At 39.6% G+C, this 22,936-nt stretch overlaps 1 protein-coding gene across 3 annotated transcripts; it reads right to left on the bottom strand.

Moving 5' to 3' along the window:
• Positions 1–1,788: 1,788 nt before the first annotated feature.
• On the bottom strand, positions 1,789–22,922 carry tbccd1 (TBCC domain containing 1). Of its 3 annotated transcripts, none has more exons than XM_067987838.1 (7): positions 22,883–22,922; positions 16,289–16,626; positions 14,291–14,440; positions 11,610–11,976; positions 6,782–6,968; positions 5,560–6,057; positions 1,789–3,544 (listed from the first exon to the last, which is right to left on the bottom strand). In XM_067987838.1, exons 2-7 carry the CDS (start codon positions 16,622–16,624, stop codon positions 3,415–3,417), a joined length of 1,668 nt encoding a protein of 555 aa, XP_067843939.1. In that variant the 5' UTR covers positions 16,625–16,626; positions 22,883–22,922; the 3' UTR covers positions 1,789–3,414. The 3 variants fall into 3 exon arrangements, with proteins under 3 accessions (XP_067843939.1, XP_067843938.1, XP_067843940.1); XM_067987837.1 differs by lacking the exon at positions 22,883–22,922 and adding an exon at positions 18,326–18,403; XM_067987839.1 differs by lacking the exon at positions 22,883–22,922 and adding an exon at positions 18,326–18,403 and having other exon boundaries at positions 6,782–6,962.
• Positions 22,923–22,936: the final 14 nt, after the last annotated feature.

Here is a 22,936-nt window from a genome sequence, read left to right as displayed (position 1 = left end):
TGTATGAATGGGGACGGGATTAGACTTAGGTACCATATGAGTAATAACCATGAGAAATATCCAATGGCTGTGGAATTATGTATCAGTGAAGAAGTCAACACTTTCAAGGAGAAAAATAAAGCACAGGTGGGAAATAAATTCCTGATTTTAGCAGATAAGTTACAGTATTCTGCTACAGTTGATCAAAAATAGATTCGTGCCTACTATTACTTTACAAATCTTCATTTACTTTTTAAGGAAGATATAAGCCACTTCAGACTGAGCAGTGCTCCATTAGTTAATGCAAGGCTGAAGTATTGGTGTTACAGCTATTTGTTTAAAAAAAATTACAAATGCATTTTAATTTTTCTTACCCTAATTCTCTTAACTGTTGTGCTTCAAATGGAAAGTACTGACATTAAATAGTGCCACCAAGGAGCACAAGACTCCTAAGCCGTGAAAAGTACCTGATTCGTGGTTCTACAGAAAACTTTACTCCTGCTTCAAGTGTTAACTCGTATTTCAGCAGGTTTTGTGGTATGCCTTCCCTTTTAATCCCGTGCTGAGCCTCAACCAAGAGTTACCTGTTAGCACCTCTCTATATCTGTCCACTAGGAAGTACACAAGCATCGACTAGGTTAACTTACCTACTAATTTTTCATTTCTCTGCCTATTGCTAACCCAGCCAAGAATAGGAATCTTAAACAATCCATAACCAAAGACATTAAGCAGCGCTGTTAGTATTTTTTATAAGGGAGGTAGAGGAAGGAATTGTGTTTTTTAAAGTAGGGGATCAGCTGGGAGGGAGTGGAAGAGGGGAGTCTTAGTCTAAATGGAAAGGGCCTGATTGGCTGAATGGCCTTTTCTCACTCCAGCCTTAGTACATTTCATGAGTCCATCACACTGTACTTACAGAAATAATTCTGTAATTTTATGTTATTTTCCCTCTACCATGAATCTTAGTATAGAGACTTGCTTCCACAAACAATGCTTCATAGGTATTGGTATCTGCAAGGAAGCCTAAAGGAGCAGTTTCCAGTAGCCTCCATGGGGAGAAATATCTGTCAAAGCAGCATAGCTCAGATCAACAACTTGCCTTATAGGTAATTGAGGATGTGAACCCATGTCTCAGCATTTTGTGTCACAGAATATGGCAGCTCAAGCAAACTCATAGCCTTTAATGGAATTTATTTTACTATGAACCTTAGTATACCCTAAAAAGAGTATGTTGAAAGCTAAGTCCATGATTCCCCAAACAATCTTAGCCAAGGCAATAGGATGAGGTCAAGCACTTTCAGAGGAAGAAAGGCAAAACTGAATTAGTCAATTCTGGCTCATTAATTGGCCAAGGTAAGAATAGAATTGAAAAAGCCCTAGGAACAAGTTACCTTGTTCAAATCTCCATCTTGGCTATGCTACTGGAAGCAGACATCTCCCTATAGTGAAAATTGAAAAGGGAGTACCCCATGCACTACTGTTGTGTCTTCTGTCAGCTAGCCAAGACCATATGCAGAATTGGGTGGGGATATTACATGCTCTCAGAAATTGCATAAGTATTAGTTCCACAGATAAACTGATGGAAGGGTTTTCAACCTTTTTTCTAAAACTAAATAGAAATGAAAAAGACACTAACAGCAATAGTGCCAATGCTACATAATGTCATTAGTTGTATTAATCCATAGTAGTATTTAGTGTGATACACTAGACAACAAACTAGAGGAACACAAGAGTAGTTGGGATTTAACATTTTATATTATTTTGTTGAAATGGTTGTGAGGACAAATTTATCAATAACTCAATTAGCACCAAATTGTATTTTATTCTTTTGCATATTATTCCATACTTAGTGCTGACATAATGTTATTCATCAGGGACAATACAAAACATTCCCAAAAGTGAAAATAAAATCAATACTGCAACAAAAATTACTGATCCCACAATTGCAGTTTTCAAGACTGTTATTGCAATTTTCAAGACTGTTACAGTAAATGATTTCAAATTGTGACTCAAGGTAAATGTTGAAGAATTTCGATTTTCAAAGTGATTGAAAGTTGTTTGAAAGATGCTGTCCTGCTGGATTAGCAAGTTTAGAAAGTCAGCAGCTGAGCCATTGGAACTTGGAAGGACCCAGGTTCAATCCCAGCAATATGAGTGATACAATTGGCCTCAGCACCCCTTGGTTAAAGACGGGTAAATCATCCTCAATTCCTGCTTCTGACTGCTATCCATCAACTGTGTTGGAAATGTATACATGTGAAAATCAAGTAGACAGGATCAAGCTCAGCATGAATGCTCTCCAGAATCAACTGGCCTGCCAACACTCGTTGTCTAGAGTCACATATATAATATGCACTTGGGCACGGTAGAAGTATGGCTGCTGCGAATGGAGCAAGCATTCACCTTGGAGTGTAGTGAAGAAAACTAATGAGGGGAAAGAAACAAAATAAAATGATTTCAAGTATTGCAAAATGTTTTTGTCAAATACTTTGGTTGTCACTCAGCAGAAAAGCGAACATACTTAGGTGCATGTGGCAGGGCTAATTTACCAGTTCACACGAGATTTGGCTAGGAGCCAAGGTGTCCTTCAAGCACCTCAGCCCAGAAGCAGGGCATCATTGGAAAAACTGTGACAAAACAGGAAGAACCATCCAAGTGCTGAGGAAAAACTTAAATAACTTTAGCTTATATAAAAATAAACCCAACAAGGCAGAATTGAATATGGGCTTAAAAAAATTAAGACAACTCTAGTGTAAAGTTATTATTAAGGAAATGCACATAAGGCTCTCTAAATTTCCTGTAAAAATCCCGATGGTGTCAGGAACACAGTCAAGACTTTTGGAATTGCAGTGGGAAATGAGCAATGGGGAGGTGGAGGAGGAAGAAAATAGAGACATCTATTTCAAATAGACTAATAAAATAATTCAAGTTACCATATTAAATAAATAAAGGCTTTTTTCTTTCTCTGATATTCAAAGCTGAGTCCACAGCCAGAGGACATGTTCTCAAAGTTCAGTTTGTAGAAAGCAAATTTTAATTAGAGCTAAGCATAAAATAATTATACAGCATGAATAAAAAAATAAAACCTATATAAACTACTGCCATCATGTTGATGCTAAGAACAAAAGTGAAAAGAATCGTTGAACAGTATCATAATTGTAAGAATGACATTGTTGACACAAATTACAAATTCTAATGTAATTCTATTTGAAATTCAGTTAATGGCACTAATGTCTGAAATGTGCACTTACAAATTTTATTTGTAATTACATTTTTATTCAAGACACATACTTCATTAGAGCCCAACTACAATTGAATTATGCAGTGCCACAAAATAAAATACATACAATGTATATTTGAAAGAGGTGCAATGAAGGAGCAGCCCAGATTTGATTCATTAATAACCAGGAGCACATTTCTCGTCGTGCCTATGAATTATTAAGCTGTAGTCTGTTTTGGAGAAGCAGGAGCAGGGATAAGACTGTCCAGCTGCTGACGATGCCCAGTTTGATCTAGCCATTCACAGAACTCCTGCTCCACCAGGTTCTGAAACAGCTTGCGTTGCTCTCTGGAAGAAAAGAGCAAAAATATATTAGCTAAGTTCTGACAACATTCTAAATTTTGTACCAGGACAAATCTGTTAGACAGAAATCAGGGATCTGTTCACTTTCCTCAGGATGAACGATCCAACTGATCAACAATTAAGCCCTTCCCTCGACCAACTCTCACCCTGCCATATTTGACATTTCACATGCAAATCACTATTAAAGTAGTGGTACTGTGTGGCATTAGAATCATAGACTACAGCATAGAATGCCGTTCGGCTCATTGTGCCTGTGCCTGTGCCAGTTCTCGGAAAGAGCTACACATTAGTTCCACTTCCCTGCTTTTTCCTCATAGCCCTGCAAATTTTTCCTTTTCAAGTATATTGTCTTCAGGAATTGGATAATTTTTTTTGTCAAATTCCCTTCATGGAAGGAAAGGAAACTATTAAAATGGGAGTGGAAAAAGGTATTTTCCAATCATTGAGCATAAAATCTGGATCACCTAGAACAGAAATTCAAGCCTGCTGTTTGTGTTCTTGAATTCAATCTAATTTTCCTTCTCCCTAAAACACACTGATGCACACTTGACATATTGTAACAGAAATCAAAACTCAATAGTTTGCCGTCTTCACTATCATGATTGTGCAGTGCAGTAGGCATGCACAGCTCCATTGCCAGCATCCAAAGTATAAATGGTTCAGAGATCCTCCATTTTAAATGTCATTGGGCAGCTCTATGCCTGTTAACAGCAGTGCTTCTTTTGAATTGAAAGGCGGTCACTATCTCAGCGAATGCAAGGATTGAACGCTTCAGAGAAGTACAATTAACCCAAAACATAGAAGGTTACCTGAGAGTGATTTTTAGGCAGGAAGCTAATTGAAGAGCTCGGATAACACCAAAAACAGTGACAAAAGCTAAAGCAATGATAATAATCTTCTGAATCTCTCAATGACAGTTTTGTAATTATCCCTCAGTATCCATTACATACTGCAAAACATTGTGGAGTGATTTAATTCCATTATAGGAGTTGCCAGTGTTGAGAAAAGCTACCATAAGAGTTTGTGTAATGGATGTTTACAGTGAAGGATTAACAATTACAGCATTATTACAAGTTGAGAAACTGCAATTAACGGGAAGTCTCTAGCCAGTATATACTGTAGTAGAGAACTGAACGCTTACATGCTTACTCTACCAACAATATATACTGTTTAAATTTTAAAATTAATCTTTACAAAGGAGTTTTACCAAACATAATGACAACCAGTGAAAGTGGGACCTTTCCAAAGACACATGTTCTCTACTCCACAGGTGATTGCTGGTGGCTATTCCGTGACAGGACCCACCACACATGAGCCTGATCATCCACCATTCTTATGTGCATTTCAGCAGGCTCACTGTATAGCAGTCAGAAGTGGGAATGTCTGCCAATTTTCTCTCTTTCCTAGTCCGTGACACCGAGGCCAACAGTAGCATCCTTCCACATCACAACTGAAATCGGTTAATTCAGTCCAGGCCAGGGGGTAAATCTGAGACAGGTTTCAGTGTGATATAGTGTCACTAAGGATATTGTGATGCTTGTCAAAACTGTGGAGGATAACAGTATCCCATGGTGCTGATCTGCTACTGAGCTATACTGATCTGGAAGTTCCAAAGTTCAAGCCCCAGTTTGCGGTGAGTTAGCTGATCTCAGCCAGGGTGGCAGTAAAGGCACTACAAATAGCCTCACTGTCCCTAGGCTAGCGAGGGAGAAACAACAAAAAAAAAATCAGTGAGGTTCCAGCTTCTGAAGTGCATATGTATGAATGTCAGGTGAGGACAGAATCCAAGTTAGTTCTGATGGTCCCACAGACAAACAGACTCCTGACAACTGCTGTCTTGGTTTACAGATCAAAAATGGCTACTTGGGCAATGTATTAGAGTGCTACTGGCATCCATTAAATAATTCCCAGCAACAGTCACTGCCTTCAGGAAAGGAGAGGGAAGAGACACTTATCTCAGACAGGAACATAAAATCTATTTTCAGTGTACAATTACTAACTTGCTAAGTCCTGCTTCCTTCACAGTCTTCTGCCAGTTCTGGATTTTCTGCTCTCTGTATCTTATAGCCTTTTCATATGGTGGCGGTAGTCCTCCAGGGATCTCCATAGTGTCTCCCTCCATTTCAAATGGAATCACAAATAGATAAAATTCCTTGGGGGACAGCAGTTGATAGACAGGCATTTCATTGTTGTCCACACCAATACACATTGGCGTATTCCAATAATTGGGAATTGTGGCTATCCCTGTCCTAGCCATGTGATCCTCCAACATTGGATAGTAAGTATGGTATGGGGCAAATGTTAAGTTCATGTTCCCAGACATGATGAGAGGGTGCGTAGGTGTGAGACAGTGGAAAGTACACGAAGACGATGATGAAGCTGAAAGTCTGCGACAGATGGCTATTACTTTCACATCATCACAGCTATGGACGTGGATGGTTGTTTGGACAGGACCAAGAACAAAGGTCGTATTTCTGCACTTCTCAATACTGACAGACCTGCAACGAGAAACCAATATGCACATAAAGTACACAACAACCACCCAATCTTCATACATATTCATATTACTCCAATCTAAATTTTCTTCTACCCCTTCCTGAAGATCTGAATCCCCTTCTGCAAATGTACCATTTTCTGGCTTGAGACTGAGCAAGTAACTTGCTCCAAGGCCCCTGCCAATGCTAGTGTCTTAAGAGTAGTCCAGACAGACTGTGTTCCCTGTGGGGAAATGCCTGGATTTCATTTTGTGCCTCCACCGGACAAACCAGCTATCATCAGTAACTCACTATCTGGGGAATCACAAGAACAGACACAAACCTAAATTCTAACACTCCAAGGTGCAACATGTTAGTGCGTCAATTTTCTGCACAATGAGGTTCATGCACCTTGGATTCCCTGGATGTTTTTACCAAGTGTACAGATGTACTATTTAAATTAATACATGACTTTTATGAGAATATAAAGTTCCCTACACTGAAGTAGTCACAGCATTGGCTGAAGACTGGAATTGACATGGCCTAGTGTTTTCTACATAATCTAGACCATTTAAGCGTTACCCAAAAAACTAAATAAAAACTAAAGTTTCATACAGTTCATTTAAATTAATAGAAGTATATTGGAGTTACCAATAAAGCTGTTTAATGAGTCAGCTTTATTTTACATCAGTTTAAAACTAAAAATGTAAATTCTTCACCCTTTTTGTTTCATAAACACCAATCTCACCTTAAAGGAGATAAAAGATATATATAGCAGTCATTGCACCGATGAATTTTAACATGAGCTCCAACCAGTTGATCTGAACTCTTAGCCAGGGTTTGCTTGTATACTTGTGTCATTACCACCACCTTGTGGCCTTTAGGTGCTGTATAAGTATTGCATGCAATCTTTGCTCGCTTTGTAGTACCTTCAACTTAGAAAGAGAGAAATAGCTCAGTAATAATAGAAACACAGAAAAATTTACAGCACAGAAGGAGGCCATTCGGCCCATTGTGTCTGTGCCGGTCGAAAAAGAGCTACCCAGCCTAATCCCACTTTCCAGCACTTGGTCCATAGCCTTGTAGGTTATGGCACTTCAAGTGCATATCCAGGTACTTTTTAAATGTGATGGGGGTTTCTGCCTCTACCACCCTTTCAGGTAGTGAGTTCCAGACCCCCACCATCCTCTGGGTGAAAAAAAAATTCCTCAGCTCCCCTCTACCAATTACTTTGAATCTATGCCCCCTGGTTATTGATCTCTCTGCAAAGAGAAATAGGTCCTTCCTATCCACTCGATCTTGGCCCCTCATAATTTTATACACCTCAATTAAATCTTCCCTCAGCCTCCTCTGTTCCAAAGAAAACAACCCCAGCCTATCTAATCTTTCCTCATAGCTAAAATTCTCCAGTCCTGGCAACATTCTCATAAATCTCCTCTGTACCCTCTCTAGTGCAATCACATCTTTCCTGTAATGTGGTGACCAGAACCGTACTCAGTACTCAAGCTGTGGCCTAACTAGTGTTTTATATAGTTCTAGCATAACCTCCCTGCTCTTATATTCTATGCTTCGGCTAATAAAGGAAAGTTTCCCGTATGCCTTCTTAACCACCTTATCCATCTGTCCTGCTACCTTCAGGGATCTGTGGACATGCACTCCAAGGTCCCTCTCTTCCTCTACACCTCTCAGTATCCTCCTATTTACTGTGTATTCCCTTGCCTTGTTTGACCTCCCCAAATGCACTACCTCACACTTCTCTGGATTGAATTCCATTTGCCACTTTTCTGCCCACCTGACCAGTCCATTGGTATCTTCCTGCAGTCTACAGCTTTCCTCCTATCAACTACAAGGCCAATTTTTGTACCATCTGCAAACTTCTTAATTATGCTCCCTACATTTAAGTCTAAACCATTAATATATACCACAAAAAGCAAGGGACCCCACTGGAAACATCCCTCCAGTCACAAAAACACCCGTTGACCATTACTATTTGCATCCTGCCTCTGAGCCAATTTTGGATCTAATTTGCCACTTTCCCTTGGATCCCATGGGCTTTGTCAAAAGCCTTGCTAAAATCCATGTACACTACATCAAACGCACTACCCTCATCGACCCTCCTTGTTAGCTCCTCAAAAAATTCAATTAAGTTAGTCATATGACCTTCCCTTAACAAATCCATATTGACTGTCCTTGATTAATTCGTGCTTTTCTAAATGACGGTTTGTACTGTCCCTCAGAATTGATTCCAATAATTTGCCCACCACCGAGGTTAGACTGCTTGGCCTATAATTACTCGGTCTATTCTTTTCTCCCTTTTTAAACAACGGTACAACGATAGCAGTCCTCTGATCCTCCGGCACCACGCCTGTAGTCAGGGAGGATTGGAAAATGATGGTTCAGAGCCCCCACTATTTCCTCCCTTGCTTCTCTTAGCTGCATGGGATACATTTCATCCAGGTCTGGCGATTTATCTACTTTCAAAGTTGCTAAACCCATTAATACTTACTCTCTTACAATGCTTATCCCATCCAATATTTCACATTCCTCCTTAACTACAATCTCTGAATCGTAGACAGACGCAAAGTATTCATTAATAACCATACCCACATCTTCCGCCTCCACACATAGGTTACCATTTTGGTCTCTAATAGGCCCTACTCTTTCCTTAGTTATCCTCTTGCTCTTTATGTATTTATAAAACATTTTTGGGTTTTCCTTAATTTTACTTGCCAGTATTTTTTCATGCCTTCTCTTCACTTTCCTAATTTCGTTTTTTATTCACCCCTGCATATTCTATACTCCTCTAGGCTTTCTGCATTATTGAGCTCTCAGTGTCTGACACAAGCTTCCCTTTTTTGCCTTATCTTACCCTGCATGCTCTTTGTCATCCAGGGGGCTCTAGATTTGATAGTCCCACCCTTTTTCTTTGTGGGAACATGTTTACTCTGAACCCCCTGAATGCCTCCCACTGGTCTGACACTGATTTACCTTCAAGTAGCTGTTTCCAGTCCACTTTTGCTAAATCACTTCTCAGCTTAGCAATATTGGCTTTTCCCCAATTTAGAACTTTTACTCCTGTTCTATCTTTGTCTTTTTTCATAACTATGCTAAATCTAACTGAATTATGATCACTACCACCAAAATGCTCTCCTACTGATACTCCTTCCACCTGCCCAGCTTCATTCCCTAAAACTAAATCCAGAACTGCCCCCCTCTTCTTGGGCTTGCAACGTACTGGCTAAAAAAGTTCTCCTGAATGCATTTTAAGAATTCTGTGTCCCCTTTATTTTTTACATTGATTGTATCCTAGTTAATATTAGGGTAGTTGAAATCCTCAACTATTACTGCCCTATTGTTTTTAAACCTCAGAAATTTGCCTACATATTTGCTCTTCTATCTCCCTCTGATTGTTTGGGGAGTCTGTAATACACTTCCAGCAGTGTGATTGCCCCTTTTCTGTTCTTCAGCTCAACTTATATGGCCTCATTTGATGATCCTTCTAACATATCATTCCTCCTCACAGCCGTAATTGTTTCTTTAACCAATATTGCCACCCCTCCTTTTTTATCCCCCTCTTTATCTAATATCCCTTTTTATCCCCCTCTCTATCAAATAATGTTTAGACTGTTGAATGTCAAAAGCCAGTGGCTGGCTGGAGCAAACCCACTTATCACCATATGATCATAAATTCAACGACACAATCTAAATTATAGTTCTGATCAATAACCCGTAAATGAATTAAAATGTAAAATGAGAAAATAGTTACCCATTTAAACTTGTGTTTCAGAAATCACATGGTTGTAATTACTCCAGTTAATTTGATAAGCACCAGAACTACTTGCTAAAGATTCTACTATCCATTATAGCGATGTCTATAATATACTGATGCCAGGTTAATATTGTTACTGCCAATGAAACAGGAAAATAGTGTTTAGGAAGATAGCACCTCGATAAATGGATTTGTTTTTTAATACTTGAATCTCTTTTTAAAACAAAGCAGGACTTTTTTAAGAAGAATCCTGCTTCTTGATTTTAAAAAAATGTATGTATGACTGAATTAAAATAGAAGGCTTTACACATCTAAGTATTTCTCTCATTTTTGCCCCATTGGCTGTTGACTGGGTAGAGTTCCACAGGTGCCAGCAGCCCTCCCATACTTTATTCAAGTGATCACGTTTGAGTTAAGGCAGTGAGTTTCGGTAAGCTATTTGACCATGGAGGCCAACAAAGCAAAGGCTGATCCTGTTCTCACCCAATAAGCACATATGTGCCCTTTCAACTAGGGTTTTTTATATGATCAGGAGCGGGAACTCTGGTTGATTTTTCCTGGGGGCACTGGGTCTAACTGTGGCATTTCAATCATTTTCCTTGCTGGGATCAACTAACTTATAGATCTGGGTTCAAACCTGCAACCTTCTGGTTTGTATGGCTTACTATTACATCAAGTGTTCTCCTTATCCACTAGGGAAGCTTTCTCCTCAGCCAAGTTTAAAAAATATATATATTTATAGCATGTTGATATATGTAGCATCATATCAAACATGCATGGCAACATAACAGTTGCCTGCACAATTCAAAAACATTTTACCTTTCAAAACCTGAAATATTGTTCTGTTTTTAAACTACCTGTTATTTAAATAAATTTTATATGCACCTTTAATTCACATACATAACTGCACTTGCAACTTTTGATATTGTTGTTAAAACTGAGTTTACAAAATTCAATGCCACATAATGTCAAATTCATCAACAATTCGAAAACATTTTCACTTACAGCTTTAGAAATCATTAAATTCAAATTGCATTTTTGTTTTTACAAAATGAATTAATTATAGTGAATTAGCTCAACACACAACATGCCATCATAAACTGAGCATGTTAAGGAATGCAGTGTTTAAATGCTCATCTTTAAACAGCCTTCGGAAAAATTCAGTGTGTGTGTGTGTGTGTGTATATATAAAATATATATATAAATAAAAAGCCAGGCATGCATTTTCACACAGTGGACCATGGAGTGATAGAGTGGAAATTAGCACCTATAATTCCCAATGTATTTTCAATTTCAACTGAGCTGTCAGAGAGAGCTGCTGAGCATAGGCCATGGGAGGCTTCCCTTAAGTTAAAAAGGAAAGAGAAGGCAAGTCACCATTGGACAGCTCTCACACAATTCCTTACAGCCAGTTATCACCACCAGTAAATGCTCGAAAGCAGGTTTCTTGCTTTCACTTTCCAAACACAATAGTTTATAGTGGTGAGAGATGGGAGGAGAGTTTAAATGAAAAGAAAAATATCACTGGAAGCCTTGACATAATGTTGAAGGGTATTCAGGAACTTGTAGTTAAAGAGTAGTGTGGTGATTATTGAACTCAGCAGCCATTTTTGTGGGCCAGTGAAAAATTACACTAAGTATTACCTGAACTTCAAAAAAGAACAAATATCCGCTGCCCAGAAAAAAGTTGTTTTAAATATAGTTACTTGTCAAACACAGATATTTAGCTGTTTTGGTCTAAAAGACAAATTCAGATTACAGTGAGTTCTACTGTTTTTCTTTTCAAAATCTAGTCCTGTTAAATTACCTTGCTGTGCCCATGCTAGTTTCTTCCCTTTTTGGAAGCAGACTGCAGTACCAAATGGATTTGGTCCCAGCATGCTTCTCAGCCAGGCCTCTAGTTTATAGAAAGAGAACATCTTGGAAAGCTTGGAGTAGCCAGTTGTGGCCAGAATTGGTTGCCAGAGAGCCAGTTCATGCACAGGATAAATATCTTCATTTCGACCAATTCTTCCTTCAATGAGAAAGTTCAATGCTTTAACTGCTTCTACAGATATCATGCTGTCATGGGTTGTGTGGGCAGAAACGGTGAGTTGCTCGGGGTCTAGTAGAAGCTCCAACAACTCTGACAAGTGGTTCAGAACAAAGGCCAGATGGTTATGGTCATCCATATTCTGGATTATACAAAGACAAAAAACAATTCTCATCAAAATATGATGAAACATTTTAGTACTAGAATGCTTTTTTATTTAAACATTTTTTACTAGATAGAAACAGGCAATAGAAAATGATCACTAGCTGTAGCTTGGGAAACTATTCTTGTTTTGTTAAATTATATATATCAACTAATTTGACACAGACCAATTTATATTGACAATTTCACAAAGAAAGGCTGTAAGGATTGCTGGTGTAGCAAGTAGAAAAAAATTCATCCTGGTACAGTAAAAGATTTTCTTCAGAATATGGGATTAAGACACATTGTCGAACTGAGTATAGGAAGTCGAATAACTGGCCAGCAGCACCTGATCTGAAAGTGCTTGATGCTGATATGGGGTAACATAGAAAAACACTGCATTTCCAAACACTGACATTCCTCACATTAATGACAAGAAAAAAAAACTTCAAAAATACTGTATGTGTTTACTATATACACAAATAAGTTTTTGATAGACCATGAGAGACTGTGTGCCAAAATTAGTTATCATGGTGTGGGGTGAAGTGGGAAGATGGATATCGTATTGGCCACGAGGCAGTAAACAAAGGGTGTTTTTAAATGGTGTAGCTTCCCAATTGGATTCTATCACAAGTGGAATGCCCCAAGGTGCGTTGTTGTACGTTATACTCATTCATGGTATGGAGGAGGGCATTGGCAGCACAGTCATTAAATTTGCCAATGACACCAAATTGTGCGCCAAAATCAGACCTTAAAAAGAGGTAATAGATTACAAATGGATTTGGACAGATTGCAGTAGTGGGCTCAATATTGGCAAATGGCGCACTTAATTAGGGCATGGAATAAAACTCGAGTGGGTGTAATTTAAAGGTAACAGATGGGGGGAAAGCCTCGACAGTGATCAGACCGCTCCTTCAAAGTTTCCAAGGCAAGCAGGTTCCTGGGTTGTGTTGTCTGGACCATTTATAACAAAATTAGGACCATACTAATAGGGATATACAAGCCTTAGGTAAAATTTCATTTAGAGTTTTGTATCCAGTTCTGGTGCACCCACTTCAGGAAAGACATTCTGACTCTTGAGAACCATAAATATTTACAGCAGATAATGAGGTAATTTAGCCCATTGTGACTGTGCTGGCTCTTTGTTACAGCAATATAATCCCCAGCATGAAAGCACTGAACTATGAAGAAAGACTTGATACCTTATTCACTGGAGAAATGGAGATATAAAGACAATCTGATCCAGATATTTAAGATGATTAATGATAAGAGCAACATAAAAGTAGATAGTGTGTTTGAGTTGATGGAGATAGGTAGAACTCAGGCTATCCATATAAACCGAGGAAGCATGGAACAAGTTTGGATGTTCGGATGTTTTACTTTTCCTAGAGAGTGATTGACCTATGGAACAGGATTCGTAATGAAGGCTGATTCTTTACAGTCCTTCAAGGAGGCAATAGGTGAACTTCTAGAAAAAGTGTGATCGTAGCATGTGGGAGGCAAGAGTAAGTCATTCTGGATAACAATTAATAGGTCTGGGACCTATGTGGGGTCAGAGAGGAATTTTTGAGAGGAATCCCTAATCGGCTACAGGAAGAGGAAGGAGGCAAGCACAGATAGGCCTTATGGCCTTTTCTGGTCTTTTGATAAACAATAAAAAGGAGCTTAAAATACAAAACCACCCAGGATCTGAGTTTACATCTAATGATAAAACTTCAATTTATTAAACTTTATTTTGTGAAGTCTTAAAAGAAATACACCGTAAGCCTGCACGATATGGTTGACCAGAATGCACGTCTTACCTGACTAAACAGTAAGCTGATATAATCAAAAGTTTGGCTTTTAATACCGGAGGAAAATGTTAACTTTGTAAACATCTATAATCAAAAGTCAATAATGAACTGTAAGTATTTATTTGGACTGAAAATTAGTTAAGTACCAATGGAAGATATCAGCAGTAAAGTAACCAGCATGCTCCATTTGTGAAAGGGACACAGAGAATGACTAACAATAGTTGCTGTTTAAAGTTATTAACTTTTTGGCATGTAATTCCTAACTCTCCATTGCAATTAGTGACGTCAATTTTAACATAAGGAAATGCAGAATTACGACTTGTCTTATTGCGCTAGATTTTCTGCCCATTGACTAGAAAATCTAGCTCAATTAAGTGAAGTCAAGTTTATACCCAATGTGTTGACTAACTTTTTAGCAAACTCAAAAAATGATACAATTATACAAAATAATTTCCTTGTTTTGGCACTGTCTCTTTATTTGCCATGTGTATGCAGCATTTTATTTGTATCCCAAAAGCCTACCTTGCTCTGAGAATTAGATTTTCCATCCAGATCAGGTGATCGTGACCTGGGGCTTGGCCATTCCTCTCCAATCAAGGATGTCCGCAAGGAAACTTTGTTCAGCTGCTGAACATACAGAAACAGCAGGAACTGCAGTGTATCCACTGACAGCTGTGAAAAGATAAAAGCTCAATTTACATTAGTGTTTCTAAAAATCATGTAATCGATACCTTTCATAAAGTATCTTGCAAATATAGAATGTATAAAAAGTAAAATTATCTTTTTGAAAACATTTCAGCCTTTTATAAAATCTATTAAAGTTGTTCTAATGCAATTAACACTGAGGCCTTATTTATCAAAAGCATGATGTTGATTTCATATTTGTTTCTGTTTACAAAGCTAATGTCAAAAAAATCCCTTTTGAATCTGCTTGACTATTACAGGAAGTAAGACAAACTCTAAGTACCTATATTTTATCCTCGTGTAGCCTTCACACTCATATCAGGTTATGAGGCTGGATGGACAAAGTTACTCATAGCTAGTGATAGGGATATCATCTAATTTCCTAACTTTCTGTATTGGCAAAACATCTTGCCTCCACTTGGTCTTCTGTCCAACAAACCTAGCCAATATACCAATTCATTCCTCAGTGGGGGGAGCTGTTATGATTTGCTAGGGCTGAGATTAGAAAGAGTCTCCTAACACCTTTATTGGTCTTCACTCTTTTTGCAATGAAAATTCTCTGATATGTGATTTTTCTTTGAATTGAGTGCCAATTTGTAACCAACTAGATGGGAGGGCTACTATAATTCACTGTTACAATCACTTCCAACTATCCAATGGTTCGGTAAGAAAATGCATCACATGGTAAAAAGCAGTGCTATGTGGACCAGGAAGCTTTCAGATACCACCCCTAGTCTGTGCTGAGTTGGATAATCTGTTGAGCAGTACTGAACTGAGCAATAGTGAAGCTGCCAAGCTATGAAGGGGTACCGTAAATCGGTATAATAGATATATTGCAGATCACAGCTTTTTACCAGATCAGTGCTGAAAGAATTATTACTGTATTTCTTCTATCACTAACCGTATACAGGAACTCCAGGCTTTCATTCAAGAATTCAAATGAAATACCGTGAACCATTAAAAAACTAATGAATATTGTATTTTACAAACTCAGTTGTTTTGTTACCTATGAAGAAAAATATTTAAAATTTAAATTACGAATTAAAAACAGACCAATTTTAAAATCCAATTTTTCAATAAGACTCGGAGCAAATTTTACTAAGTGAGCTAAACTCTTGTGAACTCGCCCCTATCTGCCCCATTCTTCGGCTAAGGTGGCAACACACTTGGTCAAAAATGTATCCAGCGTTGCAATTGTCGCTCTTCCATCGATGGACAGCAAAAGCATTTTTGTGGGTTGGGACAGGCATTTCCATACCTACCCCAAAAGCCTCAGTGCCAAACACTGTTCCATCTTCTGGCCAAGAACGAATGAGGGCAAACGAATTTGAGTAACGTTGGAAGCTGGGATTCAAACTGAATTATCCTCTGGTTAGGTAGGAGGAAAACCTGACCATTAGAGGTGTTGTGTCATTCCCCCTCCCTTGAATTTTTTTTTGTTTTAAAAAGCTAATATCAATTGTATATAGAATAATGGATATCTTAGGTGTTCATAAGGCTGCTTTCTAAATGAAGATACCCCGATGATGTCAGAAATCACAAAAGCAATGTTTAGGAGATTTATAATTGTCATTTTAATACAGCCTTGAAATCACTCACTGGGTTGCTTTTAAATAAAACATATTCACAATTTAAGGTATATATGGTTTTGTGCCAGCAGCCTGTCAGTGCAATCCATGCTCTTAATGCATTTTATTGATATCATTACTCAAGGTTCATCAAGAAATAGTCAGCAGAAGATTACATGGAAGTTCTATGTCTAACTTAAAATCTAAAGCTATCATTTCTCCATTGCACAGAAAAATAATGAACGCTCCAAAAAAAAAATGCCCATGCCTTATTTTTCAGTTTGTCAATTTCCTCTTCAGTCCTGCAATGAGATACTGCCTCAGCCCACTCCAGTCTCTCCTCTGCAGTTCTCTCAAGAAGACTATCAAATGTTTCAAAATACAGCCACGCCAAATTTTCAGCTAGTTGCAACTTCCCACAGGCAATGTGCCTCCACATGGGCCAAGAAAGCCTGGGATAGCCACCATCTCCTCCCTTTGTTCGAACATATGTCGCCATCTTTCGAAGGTAGTGCATACTGAATTTTGAAGGAGGTGGGATCTGCAAGACCCCAACAATGAAGGTTTCATATTTTACCCAAAGACGGACACTTGGCTGCTCCATTTCTGCAGAAGAGGAAACATGTTTTACTTCACAAGGTTCACTTTTTGACAGCAATAGAAGCCAAACAATGGTTGACATTTTAAAAGAAACCACCAAGATTCACTAATAAAATTGCACATGCAAAATGTTGCATTTATTCAGTTCCATCTGATGGAGTCAGCTAATTCTAACTTCCACCCATCTATTATCAAACCAATGCCTACTCTTTCAACTTTACCCATGAATAATCTTTCAACACACCTCAAAAATTGTTTACTTCAAAAGATTTTTTTTAAAGTAGATTTTATGCACAATATTTATCTGATAGAACATATAAATAACATAGCATTAGTTAAAGTGAAACTACCATCTCCATTTTTTCCACATAGACAAAGCTTGGTGGTGTCCAAAAGATTTACTCATTTGCTGAAAATATATTTGTATTCTCTCATTAGAGAAAAAAAATCTTTTTCTCTCCATGAACTTGGTGACATCTAACCTATTTGAAGTGACATGAACTCAAAGAATTGGAGGCAATGTACATAACTTAGAAAATAACCCCCAATAATCACTTAAGAGAAGACAAATTGAAAAATAATTCACTAGTTTTCTTATACTCTTGGTGCTTTGCACCTCCGTAACATAGGGGACTCACAGATGTGATGAAACTGTGCACAGATGGGTACTCTCTCTGTAAATAACAATGGGCTATGATTTTAATAGCTATTAATGTGACTGCATCTGCCTTTCTGCCTCCATAGTCTCCTGTTGGAGTCTCATTGGATAGTCTGACAGCTGGGTTATTAAAAAAATTGTTACTTGTCGATATAAGGTATACCTAATCTTTAGCATATGAAGAGACGTCTTCATGTACAGCTTGTATTTGTGTGCTGATCATGTTTACTCTAGTTGGATTATGCTAATTTTCTGGGTCTTTGAGCCTGCTTCTAAACTATAGTCAATGTTGATCCAGTGCTTTTGTTAAAGGTAGTCCACCATGACTACTGATTACAGTGACTTGCTTGTACTTCTTATGTGTATAGAAGAGATTTGGAGACAATTTTTAAACATCAAATCAGCATTTTTTTAAACTGAGAAACCAAGGCCAAGATGAATATTGCAGGACACTGAGATTGAAAACAGTGAGAGAAGACCCCATAAATCAGGAGGTAGTGATGTCAAGCTTCAGTTTTAAAAGCCTTCGGGATTGTAGGAGGGAGGAAAGACTGAGAAAGTATGGGGTTCCGCAGTCTTGAGGGTCTTAAGAAAACAAAAAAGAGTTAAACAAGAAACTGTGGCATAAGCTGATTTCAACGGTGAAGATTTAGGTGGGGGGGGGGGAGAGCGCGACCATGCATCTGCAGCTTAGAAGCAACAAGGGGGGAGTGCTGAGAAATAACCACAGCAGAGCGATTAACAGAAATGCAAGGACAGGGGAGAGGGGGAACCTAGGAAGACATCTTTCCTTGCCTTCCTTCCCCGCTGCGATAAACCCAACTGCAGTGTGAGAACAGAATTCGGTTCCCCGGGCCGACCCTCGGCGCCGCGGGCAGTAACTAAGCTCTCAACCGCCTAGCAACAGGCATCGGCTCAGGGCCCCTACCCGACCACCCGAAAATGGCTTTGTTGACGATCTAATTCCTTCGGGTGGTCGCGACGGTCCGAAGGAATTAGATCGTCAACTAAAGATTAAAAAAAGCGCGCCAGATGTGCTGCCGGTACCTTGTCGCCCACAAACAATGCTTCTTTACCCGGTCCGGGAAGCCGCGCTGACAGGCCGCTGCTCACCTTTTTCCCCCCCCCACCCCCCGGTCCGCTCGGCCCGGCCCGACCCGACCCGACCCGGCCGTTGATCGCGCCCTTTTGCCGCCGTTCAGGTCGTGCAGCTGCGCAGCTCCGACCTGTGCCAGTAACGAAGAGGCACCTTGCGAGCTGGGGAGGCAAGAGGAGTCGCAGCCCACAATAGGGAGACGTCAAGTCAGCATCATCCTGGCAGAGCCGCTTGGATGAGGGAAACGTTGTGGGGGTGGGGGTGCAGTCTGTGACAGACCCACACAGATGTTTCAAGTAGTTGCAGTTTCACTCACCGCAACACACCTGCACATTTCCCATAAACAAACTCAGAAATGGCTCTGCCGCTTTGCCAATACCTAGCTGTCGGGGAAGTTTTTTTTTTAAAAATGCTCTTTTTTGGAGCCTGAATTTGATTCCACCTGAATCTACTGAAATAAATCGTTCACCTGACGAAGGGGGAAGCCTCCGAAAGCTTGTGAATTTAAAATAAAATTGCTGGACTATAACTTGGTGTTGTAAAATTGTTTACTACTGAAATAAAAGTCTCCTCTCTGGCAGCTGTAAAGTTCCCAACTCAACCGAGTTTGGGTAGTCTCACTCTATTGGGCACATGTCTACAGCCTAAAACGATGCGCATTGATACGAAATTGTCAGATTTATTCAGAGAAATCATTAGGGTGGCTTGTACGAGAAATGGAAATGTGCTGTACCGGGCACTCTTGGTTAGGGTTAAGATACAATGTTGGGGTAGAATGGACGGAACGTTACTCTGCATTTGCTATGTATACACAACCTGTATGAACTTGATGCTCTAACAACGACACCTTTTGATTGGTGTGATGCTGTCCCAACATAGTATAAGATATGCGATTTGAGAACCTTTTCATTCATTCATCTGACGAAGGAGATAATCTCCGAAAGCTTGTGATTTTAAAATAAATTTGTTGGACTATAACCTGGTGTTGTAAGATTCCTTGAACTTGATGTTGACATTGGATCAAACACTAGCAAATTGTTCCATTCTCCAGCATTCAAATCACTCACCTCGATGAACACAAAAAACTGACCTCCCCTCCTCCCCAAAAATATAAAATTAAAGATAGTTTCATGAGCTAACTTTCTGTAGCTGTTTCACCTTCCCATATTTCAGTTCTTCTATCTACTTACCCCCGACAGTCAAGGAAATATCGACTAAAAATATAAAAACTGCACCCACTCTGGCATAACAGTTTCCCTATATCTACTTGGATAGTCCATTTCAATGGAGGATGATATGAATATGGATGCACAGGAACTGTCCTCACAGTAATGCACAATATTTAGGTAAAATAAAAAGGGAAATGTGCAAATGTTGGAAATCTGAAATAAAAAGATAAATTCTGGAAGTAGGTCTATAAATCAGTATTCAAATCTGAGGAAGGGTACAGAACTGAACTGCCATAACCTGTCATTTCTTTTAGAGATAAAAACAGAAAATGCTGGATATATTCAGCAGCTCAGGCAGCATTTGTGGGGAGAGACACAGAGATAACATTTAACGTCATTAAATCTGCTGACAAGGGCGGTGCTGTTGTTGTGTGGTGGACAGACCTCTACCTTGTGGAGGCTGAACGCCAACTCACCGACACCTCCCCCTGGATCATAACCCCACCGCCGAACATCAAGCCATCGTTTCCCAGGCCGTCACTTACCTCATCCCCTCTGGAGATCTTCCCCCCCCCCACCCATGGCCTCCAGCCTCATAGTCGCCCAACCCCACACAGCCCACTTCCAGCTGCTTCCCAAGATCCACAAACAGGACTGCTCTGGTAGACACATCGTTTCAGCCTGTTCTTGCCCCGTGGAACTTATTTCTTCCTTTCGCAACTCTATTTTTTCTCCCCTTGTCCAGTCTCTTCGACTCTTCCGACGCTTTAATAGTTTCAGTTTCCTGGCCCTAACCGTCTCCATTTCACCATGGACGACACCCTCTACATCTCCATCCCCCATTAGGACGGCTTGCGAGCCCTCTGCTTCTTCCTTAAATGGAGGCCCAACCAGTTCACATCCACCACCACCCTTCTCCGCCTGGCTGAACTTGTTCTTAGGTTAAACAAATTCTCATTTGACTCCACTCACTTCCTCCAAATAAAAAGTGTTGCTATGGGAACCGTTATGGGTCCTAACCATGCCTGCCTTTTCGTGGGATACATGGAACATTCTTTGTTCCAGTCCTACTCAGGTCCCCTCCCTCACCTCTTTTTCCGGCACATCAATGACTGAATCAGTGCCGTTTCCTGCTCTTGCCCTGAACTGGAAAATTTTGTTAACTTTGCTTCCAATTTCTACCCCTCCCTTGCCTTTACATGGTCCATCTCTGACTCTTTCCTTCCTCTATCTCCATTTCTGGGGATATGTTGTCAACTAATATCTACTATAAGCCCACCGACTCCCACAGCTACCTTGATTACACTTCCTCTCACCCTGCTTCCTGTAAGGACTCTATTCCATTCTCCCAGTTTCTCTGTCTCATCTGTTCCGACGATGCCACCTTCCAAACCAGTGCTTCCGATAGGTCTTCCTTTTTCCTCAACCGTCCAGGGCCCCAAACACTCCTTCCAGGTGAAACAGCGATTTACTTGTACTTCTTTCAATTTAGTACAATGTACTCGCTGCTCACAATGCGGTGTCCTCTACACTGGGGAGACCAAACGCAGATTGGGTGATCGCTTTGCTGAACATATCCTTTCAGTCCTCAAGGGTGACCCTGAGCTTCCGGTTGCTTGCCATTTTAATTCTCCGTCCCATTCCCACTCCAACCTCTCTGTCCTACACTGTTCCAATGCAGCTCAACGGGAGCTCGAGGAACAGGACCTCATCTTTCGATTATGCACTTTATAACCTGCAGGACTCAACAATGATTTAAATAACTTCAGATCATAACCACTGCTCCCATTGTTTCAGACTGCAGGTGCTGGTAATGGTTCTGCTGTTGCCATTTACAGCTCCTCTAGACCCATCTTTTGTTTCTTTACTTGCCTTGCACCATTATCTCTTTTGACATTTAATCACTCCTGCCCTCCACCCTATCACAGACCTTCCCTTTTATTCTTTCCACCTCTCTCCCTGCCCCCCCCACTCCTGGCTCTGTACTTGCTTAAAAACTGTTAAATCTTTACTGCTTCCAGTTCTGATGAAAGGTCATGACCTGAAACGTCGGGGGTGATTTTAAACCCCAAGAACGGATGGGTTGGGGGGGATGGGTGGGAGTTCAAAATAGTTGTTTTTTGGGTCGCAACGGCAAAATTTTCGGACTTTGCATTCCCAGTGGGAAGCCTGTACTTTTACACGCCGATGTTAAATCCAGAAATAAAGCCGGGTTGTGGTTGCGACACAAAAAACTATTTTCAACTCCCACTCGTACCCAAACCACCTGTTCTTGGGGTTTAAAATCATCCCTGTTAACTCTCCCACAGATGCTGCCTAACCTGCTGAGTAATTCTAGCATTTTCTCATTTTTATTTCATAATATTTAGATGGAACCTTCTCAGCTGTTTTCTCTTCATGACTGAATTGATCCAAATCAGAAACCTTGGGGTAAGGAGGATTGTGGATTAATTTGGATTGTAGGCGTTCACATAGTTTTGATTACAAATCTAATGTTGTATTTATGTGAATTTACACAAATACAGAATCCTTTTGGTAAGCTACAACAACTTGCATTTTATATCGTGCCTTTAAAGTAGCAAAATGTCCCAAAATACTTCATAAAGCTGTAGTAAGAAAAGGAACAGAGGAGATGACCAAAGGCATGGCCAAAAAGGTAGATATTAGGAACTTTAGAAGGTGGGGGAGAGGTAGCAAGATAGGGGAGTTTAAGGAAAGTGTTCTAGAGTGTAGTAAATAGGTAATGTGACAATAGCAACCTCAATCAGTGGATGAGATTTGATCTATTTTGTACATATACTTACAACTATAGACGTGTACAGCACAGGTGACCATTCTGCCCATCCTTTCTGTACCAGCTGTTTGCTAGAGCAATCCAAAACTAATCCCACTGCCCCACTCTCCTTCCATTGTCTGTACTTTACTCTCCTTCAAATATTTATTCAATTTTCCCTCAAACTCTTATACTCCAACGGTATTTTTTTGTTCCCCAGAAAGAAGCCTTTCAACACTTTTCTGGACTAATAATGCATCGGCTAGCAAGGTAAAAAGTTAAACATAAACTTACACAGGGCTGTAAATTCTCTAATACAATAGTATTTTCCCATTTTGCATTCTCTACATTCGCTTTAGTTCTGATTTTATTAGATCATTCATTGAAACCTTTTGAGATGCAACGTGTTACAACATAGAATATTAATAAACGTAAATACATTCTACAACTAAGAAAATGTAAATGAGAGAGTACTTGGTTAGTGTTTTTTCCTTTGCATTTTTGGATTATTAAAATTATATACACCAACTTAATTTCTGAACACACATAGAAAAAATGTTTCTCACCCAATCCAATTTTCTTGCAAATCTGTATCGCTGCATACGCGAATCGGAAGCCCA

Source organism: Heptranchias perlo, chromosome 7, assembly GCF_035084215.1.
Source record: "Heptranchias perlo isolate sHepPer1 chromosome 7, sHepPer1.hap1, whole genome shotgun sequence".
Classification (NCBI taxonomy): domain Eukaryota; kingdom Metazoa; phylum Chordata; class Chondrichthyes; order Hexanchiformes; family Hexanchidae; genus Heptranchias; species Heptranchias perlo.
Note: the sequence above shows the minus strand (reverse complement) of the source record. Positions and strands in the feature narration are given on the sequence as shown.